The sequence below is a fragment of the Dunckerocampus dactyliophorus genome, chromosome 3, assembly GCF_027744805.1.
Source record: "Dunckerocampus dactyliophorus isolate RoL2022-P2 chromosome 3, RoL_Ddac_1.1, whole genome shotgun sequence".
Lineage (NCBI taxonomy): Eukaryota > Metazoa > Chordata > Actinopteri > Syngnathiformes > Syngnathidae > Dunckerocampus > Dunckerocampus dactyliophorus.
The window spans coordinates 2,912,527-2,925,801 of NC_072821.1; the positions used below are offsets into that span (position 1 = coordinate 2,912,527).

General features: G+C 44.5%; 1 protein-coding gene across 1 annotated transcript in view; it reads left to right on the forward strand.

Annotated features, from left to right (window-relative positions):
- The window catches only part of nkd1 (NKD inhibitor of WNT signaling pathway 1), a 47,714-nt gene that overhangs the window by 18,507 nt on the left and 15,932 nt on the right, over nt 1-13,275 (forward strand). The window contains exons 4-6 of the mRNA XM_054771208.1: nt 5,852-5,909; nt 10,195-10,298; nt 10,437-10,532. Coding sequence (XP_054627183.1) covers nt 5,852-5,909; nt 10,195-10,298; nt 10,437-10,532 — 258 coding nt within the window. The remainder of the gene's footprint in view (nt 1-5,851; nt 5,910-10,194; nt 10,299-10,436; nt 10,533-13,275) is intronic.

Sequence of the window (13,275 nt, forward strand, 5' to 3'; positions counted from 1 at the left end):
CTCCCTCCTTCATATCAGCACCATCTATCAGGGCGGCGTGTTAAGGAGCACTCCAGAGTGGGGAACGCACCCAACCGGACTCTCGGGTGTCTAATGACGGCAGGTTGTCGGCTTGTTTTTGTTTTCATGACATCAATTGGCGGAGGATGGGCGCTGTTTTGGGTTCCAGCGGTTTGTGCTGCTGGGGCCTTTGAAACAGCCTCCTGTGTATCTCGACTTACTCTCTGGGATGGCGGAAGGGGAGAGGTATTTCCTCTCTGGAGGTGTTTTTGTTTTAAGTAACACTACACCAAGATGTTAATTTGCAGTTTTTGTGTTGTTGTTTTACTTGGTTTTTAACTTTGGGGGCCACATCTGGACAAGACCTTTTCGCAATTCCAATGCTATACAGCTGGGTTCTCCATTAGGGAGTCATGTACGTAGAGTCCTCATTTTTTCACAAGACTGTAAATGACCTTTGTGGCACCCTCTGTGGGTTGTAATCTAAATGCTTTGGAATACACGATAGCATGCATGTAATACAGGTACCTTCAACGTTTTACAATGATTGGACAGATGGTCAATGACTTATAGACAATTAATGGCTAAGTCCTGCCCCTGCAAAGACATTTTGCTTGATGGCGGCCATGTTTTGCAAACAATCTTGCTTACATTTTACAGGCATGTGCTTGTCAGTCCTCAAGAGGTGTGTACCAAATTTTGCGGTGACTTGGGTAAACCTCCTGAAGTTACAGTGGCGGGGTGTTCAGCGGAGCCTACTTGAGCTGGGGGAGAAATTTCAGAGAAAGTCAGTCCAACCTATGGGGGTCAAACCCGCGGGGGTTTAATAACAGCACCACAGTGTGGTGTATTTTGCTGAAAAATAATGCCACAGGCGACACAGTTCAAATGGGGTGCATGTTTTGACAAATGTTTCGCCCTTTTGTGTGCAGCGGTTCAGCAGTATAAGAGGTGCACAGAAGCCCCTTTTACGCTACCTAATGAAGCCGGAGTTCGGAGTCTTTCTAAGCATTGATTCTTCATCCGAAGCTGGAGAATGACTTTGATCCCCCATTCCGTATCAGTACAAAATGCGAAAAAATCCGAAAAAAGTTGGAATAAACTCTTTTAATAGTCCATATGAAAAGGGTCACTGTTGCCTGTTGCTTTTTCACAAATGTCTGCAACCTCAGCGGTACTTGAGAGAACAAAGGAGGAAGTGGTGTACTTGCCGATGCCCCACCACTATCCTGACATTCTTCCTCCACAAACAAAAGGCACATTCCTGAAGGTGTTTCCTCGTGCCGGTTAAGGGATGGTGCAGGAGGCCTCCAGACGCAGCCCTAATGAGATCTTCCCTGGGTTTTGATGGCGCGCCAGTAGCCACCACCACCACCACCACCACTACCGCCACCGCCGCAGCTCCAGAGGTCCTGCCTCGACCGGGCCCTGGCGCTCGATCACGGGGAGCTGTCGTCGGGCGCATAAATTGTCAGCCTGTGTGGCGGCTCGCCGAGGCAGACCGAGAGGCCTTGTGGGACTTTCCCACAATCACATTCAAGTACATATTACGTGTAATTTAACTTTTTGCTTTCAAACGGGGGGGAAAATGCCAGTAAGTCCATGAGTGCGGTGCCAAAGTCAGTAGGATGCCAGCGGCCGCTTTCTGTGCGCCAGGGTACGCTCGCTGCCCTTTAGATTTCTCCAACTGCTCTCTGAAAGCGCATCATAAAAAGTACCATGAGATGCTAAATATGCAATATTTGACAATATATGCAATCTTTGATTAAACATGGTCATGTGTCTTTGGCAGCTTTAAATGCACATTGTGAGCACTTCATGACGTTTGCCAAACACAACCCAGCGCCAAGCCAAACAGTCAGCGAGTGCTGTAGCGAGGATGCTGTAATGGGGCCGGCACACAAGCTTCTATGTTACAGTCTGCCATAAATCACTTTCTGTGAAGGAGCTTGAACACGTTTAAAACACACAATCCGCAAGAAGCTCTGAAGGACCTGGCTGCTGTTGAAAGCAGAGCGTTGTAATGCAACAGTTTTGCCAGAACATTCAACATCACGTCTGGAAAATTGTTGAGTTGGGACTGGAGAGGTGTTGCCTTCTGCCCCAAAGCCCCCAGAAATTCTGGGACGTGACACGAGGCCGTCACTTTGAGAAAACTGGACCAATACGGCATGAAGTTCTGTGAAAACAATACCATCAATACCATCTTTTCTGTGTCCGTGTACTGGGCGTGTAGCGGTGTACGGCATAATCACTGTTCGGTACGTACCTTTCATGGTTTGGCTCATTTTTGGTACAGTAAGGGAACACAATGCAAAACTAAAATTGCTTAGCTTTTGTGTTATGCACTTGTCTTACGTTTAAACGTATTTCACCAGGAAGGGGACACTTAACACCTGAAGCTCTGGCTTCCCCGTGGCGCTATTGCTAGCCAAATGCTGGTCTCCACCGTGTTTGTTTACCGTGTAGACACACGGCTTTATCGCACGGCAGCTACACATTAAATGTATTTTTCGAGCATGCCACGGGGCAGTAAGACAAACGAGCTGCGGACTGCCAACGGCTGCACTTTGAACATTTCTTCTGTTTAGCGGAATGACCACTTGTCCTGATACTTTTGTCCATGTAGCGTTACTTGTCGTATAGATTGTCTTTAAAAATCAGCTGGCAAGTATTCAAAAAGTTGAGTTTTCCTCCTCTTTTATCCATTAGCATTTAGGGGCTTGGGGACTGTGCAAGAGAAGAAGAGGAAGTGTGTGTGTGCGCGAATGTGTGTGTGCAAAAGCAACAAAAGCCGAGGATATTTTCCCATTTTTAACACTGACCAGAACAAATCCAGCAGTCCCTCTAGCACACTAATAACGTGGCTTCCATCCATCACCGCAGACAACAAGCAATTAGCGCATTCCTCTTCTGCTGTTTCTCATGTTCCTGGCTAACCCCTCAGCAATTTTACACCATTTATCACAAAAAAATTACAAAAAATAGCATCCATATTGTGTATCCCTTTTTTCCTTACTGAAACATTGGTAACCTGGTGCATGTTAAACACAGAAGGTGAACAAAGTGTCAGCAATTACTGAGACTCGGGGAAGTGGTAGGATTACATGAGACCTGCTTTATCCCACTCCTTTCCAAACAGGTTGAATTGTCTACAAATGGCGGCGCACATGTTTAGAACGCCTGAATTTGAGAAAACCAGTGTAAAATGCTAATTGTTTGGTAGTAGTATTGTTAGTATTGTGGGACCATCATGTTATCGCTTCATTGTGTTCCATTCCATACCTACAAACTAGTTGTTTTGACGGCACATAGGCAAACCTAAAAAAATCCTTATTTTCCAGCATATTCAAACTCTTACTGCTTACACAAGCAAATATAGGACCAGCATTGCGGATACCAATACTTTTTAAAATTGAAAAAATCTCAAGATATTTGAAGGATTTTGTAATTTTGCCTTTTATTTGTTGATCATGATTATACCGTAAATTCCGGTGTATAACCCGCTACTTTTTTCTTAAACTTTGAATCCTGCAGCTAATACAATGGTGCGGCTAAATTCTAATCTTGTGACTCCTTTACTTCAGAACTACTACTTGTTGTTTAAATACGGTTCCGCTCGCGAGTCAGCGAGGAAACGATAGCTCTTTCTTTAGCAGGAGGCAATCACGAGCTATCTGTGCACTTACAACGAGCTTGTCAACCCACTGGAAATCGCAGGAGATCATTATATATAACGGTATAACAACATAGTAGTCTGACTCGTGATGTCATCTTACGAAGAACACTAAACTCATCAGACAGCAACTTAACACTTAAAAGGTATATCTGACAAATACACAAGCATGTACCAATACTCTCAATGTTTTCCCATAATGCAATACGTCTGAACAATGCATTCATTGGGGTGCTGCAATGACGTCAGCCTCCCTCTGGTGGACTGAGGCAGTATTGTCGCGCCATCCATCCATTTTCTGTGCTGCTTGTCCTCCAGTGGAATGCGTTGCTCAAATAAAATGCATTATGGAAACTTTAAAATGTTTTTTTAAATCTGGGATTTATGTCTGCATTTATTTATATCTACATACGAAAGAGGCCCGGGGGGACTTTGGAAACAATTGGAATCGTGCTGTTCACACTGACATGAAAAGAATCAGAATTGGCCTTCAGTGTGAATGTAGCCAAAGACGTTCAGAATGTTGGCTTTCAAAAAAGCTCTGAGCTCCAAATTGTTTCAAGAACACACCAATTAAAGGAACTACTGTCATCTCATCAAATTACCCCGAAATCAAAGACATTGTTACAGACTTATTTTCCTTTGTGTTTGTCACAATTGAAGCTATTACAAAAATTGTTCCACAAATCAAACAAATTCCCGCCACGGGAGCTGTCTTTCCCTCTTCTATTGACCATGAAGCCAACCTCCTCCTCCTCTGCATTTATTGACTGGAATTCACTTTCATGGATTTGACATTTTTACGAGAATTCCAGTCAGTCGGGGCCAGCAGGTTGCAATATTCTCCTCCTGGGACCACCCACGCTGGCCGCACAGCAAGCACTATCGAGGGTGGGCTCGCACATTTGTGACCTTCTACCTCTGTGGATTACTGAGAAATCACCTCTTCAACGTGTTGCACCTTCGACTCCCACCCACACCCGTGGAGACACATGGGTGGTGTGGAGGATGTTCTTTGATGGGCCCAATAGTCGAGAGAGACGGATGGTTGAGCTTGTTTCTACACGTTTGCAGTACTGGCTGGAGACACATGTGGCACATTTCAGACTGTTGATTGGTCAATTGGAAATTGTTACTTCCATGTTGGCAGTGGTATGGTAAGATGATGCGATGGCCTGATTGGCATTTATTTACCGACTACTAGGGGCCTACTATGGTACACTGGTTTGATACAACTTTAACTTTTCCCTTAAATTGGAATCTAGCGTGCACTTCTGTGCGCATGCTAGCGGCCCCGCCTCCACCCACCAGGTCAAAGAGACTGTATGACCCCCAAAAGGGCTCACTCCGTTCACACCGTTGTTGTATTGAACAAACACGCCAAGGTGGAGAAAGCAATGCACAGAGTGAACCCTCTTCCTGCCTGATGGAGGCGAGAGACGCGGAAGACAGATGCACGTGCACATGGCAATATATCGAGGCCGGCAAAATGATTGAGTTAGTTTTCATTTATTGTGTGATTAATGGAATGTATTTATTATGGTCCTGCTGCCCATTTCTCAACGAGAAATCTTATCTCTTGCGATCTTGCGACACGCCTACCTACTGCTGGACGCATAACAGACGTTCCCCGTACCCCTTGGTGGAAATATTCTGCTGACTTTGTTGCCTCCACTGTCTGACACCCTGTGATAGAAACCCAGATCAGGGTTTTGAGCCGTACTGCTTGACGGATATGTGGCCTGCATTCATGCCAGGGGATGCATGCGTGTCATCCTTTGAATGACAAATGACAGCCACTTGGATAGCTGAGCCGCGGTGTTACACGGTGCACACGATCACATGCTTTGCATTTTGAGCTGCCTGGAAAGGGGGGGTCTCTCTTGTAAAACTAAAGTGAAACCAGAAATAGCCCGTCTGTTAGCCCTGCTAGCATCTTTCCCTGACTGCCTGTCTGGTGTAGTGTACTCCAGCCCTGCAATTATGTTGCCATACCCCATGTAAAACGTTGTTTGTGTACCCACGTATGACTGCCCATGGTTAGATGTTGGGATGCCACGCCATGTCGGAATGCTGTGCTGTGGATTTGCGCTGTTTGTTTTTATGTGACTGAAGATGAGAGACTCCGTGATATATGACTCTCTGACTTTTTTTCCCTCCTCTCTCTGTTTGCAGGACTCCATCAATGAAGCGTGCGCTCAGGGGATTGGTGAAGAGCACTACCGCTTGGAGGGTAAGGGCTGCTTCATGTCATCATTGACAAATACCGTGATAAACGTGCCATATTGTAGTGTTTTCCACCAGTTTTGGTCTCCGGAGTCCCACAATAGCGTGTTTGCTGTGTGTTGTCCAAAATGTAGCCTTGATGCTGGAATTTGGACAGTTTAAAAGAATGACTGTGTGTCTGTAGCTTTAACGCTAATGAACTGTGTTTGTCCACGCCTGTCTCCAGGCGGAGCGCTATCGTGCACTTTATTACTTGAAAAAAAATCTGCAAGTTCAAAAGCGAAAATGTGGTATTTTTCTCACATTTGATGCTCTCGGGACATAAATGACTGTCAGACCGTCTTTAAAAAGTCACTTTTCCGTAACAGAGGGCCTTTAAAGAAGCACATCCAGTGTTTATGATAAAGCAAATAGCATATATTGAGCAGACATGCTCCTTGTTTGTTTTTTTTGTTTGTTTTTTTTTAACTGGTTGTAACCCAACAATACCCCCACCCCCCCTTTGGTACACACCCCTCCTCTAAGCCCCAGCAATGTGCTGATCAGGTCCCCTTTACTTTCCCTCCTGCTTCTCACCCCCATCCCGCTTGGATTTACCCTCCCCCCCCCGTGCAAAGATTCTATCTTCCCCCATGTTTCCCCCCTGGTGTGACATGATCCTGGATTTGGAAGCCTCCCATTCCTCTTCAAAGTCGGGATTGGGTGAGAGCTGGCGACACCCACGCAGAATATGAGAAAGGTGATGGAAGATTTGGAGAGTTTCTTGCCTGTGCTGTTTTCAGGCATTTAGTGGCGTACCCGCACTAGGCCAGTGGTACCGTGCTTGGGCCCACGCCACACCTTCAGCCTGGTATGTTTGGCTCGTGCGAGTGCTCTGATTTGTACTCAAGGTTGGTGTATTTGGAAGAGGTGGGCCGGGGCACAGCATGATTACATGCAATGAGTCCATCTTGGACAGTTCCTGATGCTAAGCGACCCATTTCATAATAGGAATGAATACAAGGACACATAATAATCCAACAGGCAAAATCCACAGCACACTCGCTCGCGGCCCAATACATTTGTGTTTGTGATAAAGATCATGTCGTGTCATTTAGCGTAATGAACACAGTTGCTCACGTGTAATTGATGACAACCACCACCTGACACAAATAAGACATAAGATGATCACATACGCTGGTGTGAAAACCTTCCTGATTTCTTTTATTTGTTGTTTTTTTGTTTTTTGCATCTCTGTCGCTTAAATGTTTCATATCATCAAACAAATTTAAAAATGTAGTGAGTGACAACACAAATGAACACAAAATATGCTGTACTTTGAAAATTATTAATTAGCTTCTACTGAACTTTGAAAATGAGACTAGAAATAATCTGCAAAGTCAATGAAATTGCAGTAATAGAGCAGGATAGAAGAGAGCGGTGAGGAAGAGAAGTCTGCATGTGCGTGAGTTTTTAACCCTTCGCTGAGACGGGCTGGAGCTCTGTGAGATGATGGATGCTTTCTTGTTTACATGCGGGCTGGCTAGCAATTACACTCGCCCGCTAAGAAGCTAGAAAAGAGAAAAAGCGCAGGATTAAACTTCCTTGATCACTCGTGCTCCAGATGAAGAAAATGTGACTTTTTTTTTCACCCGCAAAAGGCAGAGTCATCCTACTCATCCCAAACATCAGGGCTGCCCTCAACCTTGGGCGTCTGGGCGTCTTGGAGGCGGGAGGCCGATGTGTCATACAGTCGCTGAGCTGCTGGCGTGAAGGGCGTCATCCTCCGGTGCCCTCGCCTTGCACCTCCGATCTGATGTGCAGCCAATCCCGCGGTGGCTTCATCTCTCAGACTCTTTTCCGAGGGATGGGGCGATGCCGTATTACTGTGAACCCCCACCCACCCCTGGCGTTTCATTGGCTATCTCACCACCATAGTGAGGCTGCCACCAAACAGATTTGCCCCTCAGACATGATCAAACGTCAAGCTCTCCTCTCCAAAAAAAGTTGCTAAAAAGCTCCCTGGGATGTTGCCTTTCATTCGCGGCCCCCTCCCCTAATGCGGGGATGAGACAGGTCGGCTTTGATCGGCTTTTGGATGGCGAGGAAAGAAAGTGGGCCGTTGTGTCTGCTGGGCTGGCGCGCAAACAAACAGTGTTAGGGATTTGACTCGGCTTAATTAATTAGTGATTCTGTTTTACGCCACCGGACTGATCCTCTTCCAGAAGGTTTGAGAATGGGACTTCAAAGTGGGATGGGAGGAGGAGACCGGGATAAGAGAGAGAAGGGGGCGTGGCCCGTGAGCCTGCCATCGGAGGGGGCGGATGCTGAAAGAAGGAAAGTAAAAGTGCTGAGTGGGCTTGTTGAAATATTCACAGCCAAAGCGCTTTCCACACGCTGGCCACAACATCAGCGGCAATGCATCCCTCACACATCTGGTTCTGGCGTTTGGTTGCCAAAGTCGAAATATCCTCTCAAACAATGGAACGTTTGGACTTCAATGGACTTTTGATATATTTATTTATTTTGTAAAGACACTAATTAACTTTGGTAGACTTACTTAACTCTATTTGATGTGTTTTGTGACAATTAAGTCTGAATGACAGCCTTGTCACAGTTAGGCTGAGAGGATTTTATTTCCGGAAATGTCAACTAAAATGAAAAAAAAAAGTAAAAGCAATCAAAAATTTTTTTTTACAAAAAATAAGGCATGAGTAATATAACAAATACGTGTTTTAAAAATAACAAAATATTAAATAAATAAATAAATATTCCAAAATTGGCCAAATCTGAGAAACATGACAAATATCCTAAAGTGCCTAAAATGAGTAAAGTAATATAATAAACATAACCATCTAAAAAGTGACGAAAAAATGAGCAATACAACAAGTACAGTTGTATAAAATTGATTGAAATTCTGATTAATATATACAGCGTTCCCTCGCTACATCGCGGTTCACCTTTCGCGGACTCACTGTTTCGTTTTTTGGTTTAGTTTTTTTTTTTTTTTTTACAGCGTATGAACGTGCATTATGCCTGATTGGCTAAGGGAGAACCCATGCGTTGTGTCTGCATCCTGACTGGCTACGGGACTGTAGACCACAGCCAGGCAGTCTCCTCCATGCCTTACTGTGCAGCACAGAATGCGTTGCCAAATTGACATAAATGTTCGATCGCTAGCAGTGTGACTCTGAAGTGCTCCATGTTTGCACGTTTTAGCCCCACAATGTCGACGAAACGTTCTGCACCGCCAAGGGCACCTGCAGTCGCACCCACAAGGCAGAGGAGGATGCTAACCATCGCACAAAAAGTTTGACTTGTGGACATGCTGAAGTTGCGGCCGTAGGGCGCCATTACGGAATAAATGGATCTTCGGTTTGAGGAGAACGAGGAAAATGAAAATACGGCGACAGGAGCGATATGTTGTAACAAGGATACCAAAACACGACAGCACGGTGGGGCGAGGCCAGGAGGAAGAGGCATGGAGGGTGTTGAAACAAAAGAGAGAAATGTGAGAAAACGTTCGTGTGTGTCTGAGAAAAGCGTATAAAGTGTTTGGTTCAGGCTTTTACAGCCTGAAAGCATAATCATTATTTTAAGAAATGAAGTTGGCTACTTCGCGGATCTCACTTATTGTGGGCTATTTTGGGACCCTATCCCCCGCGATAAACAAGGGAACAATATATATTAATATGTAATAATATTATATAAGTAATAAATGAAGCTATATACAGTATGAGTAATAATACTAATAATATACAAATATGATAGAATACATGATATAAAAGGACAAACATATCAGCAATATACATCAATAATATAAAGAAATTTACACAATTTGAGTAAAATAAAATAAAATACATAAACATAAAAGTAATAAAAGTAATAATGTCAAATATACAACACTAAATATATATTTTTTACTTCATCTTTTTTGTTAATGAATTAGCTCCTGCTGAATGCTCCACAGAGAGAACAAATGGGACACGACAGAACGCTTACTTATCTTTTATCCAATAAGAGGGCAGCCATTGATACCCGCAGCCTATTGGCCCACAGAGTCTGTGGCTTTTAACTTTTTAGGGATTAGATCTGATTCATATTTTAGAGTCCCAACAGTGGGACACACCCTGAGGTTGTGCTTTTCCAGCCCGTGCATCACTTTTTTTTTTTTTGCTGCCTTACTCCAATGCAGGACTTTCCAAGCGACAACCTGTCCTCAGGTTATGACCGCACCCACCGCTTTTCATCCTCATGCTCACTCATTTCGTGTGTGTGTGTGTGTGTGTGTGTGTGTGTGTGTGTGTGTGTAGTGGCTCTACCCCCAGAGAAGTCAGACAGCTGCTGCGTGGAGGAGAAGATGCAGGAGAGGGACGGCCAATCCCCCGCAGGGCCGCAGAAGCAGCTCCAGTTTGAAGTGAGTTTCCACGTCGAACGGGCCGTTTATTAACTTCCACTTTGGAGGAAACTAGGCCACACACACACACACACACACACACACACACACACACACACACTCACTCACTCACACTCTGACACGGCTGTGCTGTCTCAGGAGTTGGAGTGCGCCGTGTCCATGGAGGAGGACAACCGACAGGAGTGGACCTTCACCCTGTACGACTTTGACAACAATGGCAAAGTCACCAGAGAGGTAATTATTGTCTTCTAACCTGAAGGAGGTTCCACTCCTCCTTTTGATGAATGAATGAATGAATGAATGAACACGGAAATCAGACAAACATCTGCCAAAACATGTTCTTCCACACACGTTAAAGTCATCGAATAAAACGCCAAAGAACTACAATGATCCCGTCTACTGCAAGCACACGCTAGGGCTTATTTTAAGATGTGGAGTGAAGCCTACATTTGTTTCACCAACTCCAAACATCTGTTCCACTGTTGAGTCGTGTCTTTCCAGAAAAAAGTACTTTCCTAACCGTCATACAAGCTGTTTTCGAGGGGCTACTGCAAAAACAACAACGGGTTGCAGTAGGTGTTAAAAAGCAGCATAGCGCTTCCTGTTGTGTAGCAGATCTTTGACTGCTGCTTTTGCTGTCAATTCTTAGAAATAGCAGCGCTCTTTTCATACAGAAGATCTATGGCTGGCCTTTTTGCAGTTGAGTCTTAAAAACAGCAGAGCATCCCTTGTCACGTAAAGTAGAGGATCTTTGACCCGTGCTTTTTGCAGTAAATTCCTAAAAACAACAAAGTACTTCTGTCACATAAAAGACCTTTGAGTCGTATTTTTGCAGGCCATTCTTAATAGAAACAGCAGAGCATTCCTTGTCATACTGTATAGAGGATCTTTGACTAGTATTTTTGCAGTAGATTCTTAACAGCAGCAGCACACACCTGTCATGTAAAAGATCTTGGACTAGTATTTTAGCAGTAGAGTCGTAAAACTAGCACAGTATTCTTTGTCAGATACATTATCTTGGGCTAGTCTTTTTGTTTTAAAAAGAGCAGCGCACTGATGTCATATAAGACGGGGCCCCCAACCACCGGGCCGCAGGAAACTTTCAGTTGCAACAATTTAAAAAAAATTAAAATACATTTGTAAATAACTACATCAAATTTAAATATAATCAATATAATTTTGGGAAATATGGGCCATTATTTTCTTAAAGAAATAATATACAGTTACAAATCCCACAGTTTTTCTATGTTTATGTTCTTGAGCCGTCCCACGTTGTTTGACGGTCCTTGAAGGCACCATCTAGCTTTCTCCCACGCTGCACAGAAAGACTACTATACTGCATTTCCCCCCTTTTTTCCTTTCACCTCATATGTGGTCCCAAATGCCGATACTATGTGGGACTGCATAAAAGTAAGATTTGATGACGGTACTGAGTGCAAATGTAAATATTTGTCATGCTAGCACATGCTAGCCTGTTATGGCACAACGTTACGATCTTCTCTCTGGAAAAACAAACTCCAGGCTCGTGCTGCGGATGGATGGTGGACCTGTACACGTGATAAATCGCTATACCCCCCCTCAATGATACCAGAGATCTGTATGACTATTTTTGCAGTAGATTCTTGAAAACAGCAGAGCGTTCCTGTCATACAGAGGATACTGGCTGACATTTTGCCAATTCCCAAGTTGCGTTTGACTTTTGAGGCAGAAAGTGTACTTTCCTGTTATACAAGTGTAAGAAGAAGTTAAACACTTTTAACATCAACGTGTAAAATGAACGAGAGACTTTAATTAGCGTTATGATGAGCTTGTCTAGCCGTACAAAGGAGTGAGCTGTGGCGCTACAGCACACCCACAAGCATAAAGTGAGTTTACCAAATGTCCCTTTCAAGAAGAGACTCCAGAATAGTTGATGCTTTCCCTTCCGTGCTTGGCGCCCGCACAGATCCAACAGGAACACCCAGGAAGGCTGTGTTCTGTGTGCAAACAAAGAGCCGAGCTGTGTCCTCTGTGTGCTTGCCTGTGCAGTTTGCTCGGCGTTGCCGGTGGCTGCTCGACTCGTGAGACGGCAGACGCTTTCTTCTCTCGCTTCTTTTCATGCCAGAGAAGAGCGTGCGCGCGCGCGAGAGAGAGAGAGAGAGCGAGCGAGCGAGACAGAGAGAGGAGAGAGAGAGGAGGAAATGGGGAAAAATGGCACTGAAACTTTCCACTTATCTCCTTTTCTGTGGCGTGTCAATGCCTTCAAGTGAAGTGTGAACCCCCGCTCGACTCTACACAGCGACACACACTTTTATTTTGAAACTCCATTGTCTGCAACACTAGCATACCTATATGGGACAATCGCTATTGTGTACTTTATCCACTTTTTATACATACTGTGTAACAACATAATAGATGACATACATTACATACAATAAGGTAACATTAACAAGTGGGGCAGGAGGACACAAACGTTAGCAACGCTAGCATGCTGTAGCTATGTGACCTACAGTGATAACATTACACTCATCTTATAACTGCTACATCATGCTAGCATAGCCTATTTGCTGAGGAGCTCCCGTGTCTGTAGCTGACTGACAGATAGTTAGAGCTCCGAGCTGCATTTTAAAATGTGTAGCGAAGCCTTTTTTTTTTAGGGTCAGAGTCAGATAGAGTCAGAAGTGGCGTCATGTCCATGATGAAGGAGGTTTTTCCTACCTGAAGTCATGAAAAACCGTTACTTCTAAAGTCCTCTGTGTGCCACACAGGCTGGATGACATGAGCGTTCACTCTACATCTGTCTGTGCGTGTTGGTTCTATAGTGGAATGAACAGAGAGAGTGAGCCCTCATCTCATCCAGCCTCTTTGTGGAGGCGGGGCTACTCGTGAGTGGATACAGAGGGTTAGCAGTTAGCTTTGTGAGCTGGCATACGCTAACATAAATGAAGGCACTGAGGTGAATGCCACAGTGTGGGAATATTTCGGTTTTAAACAGAAT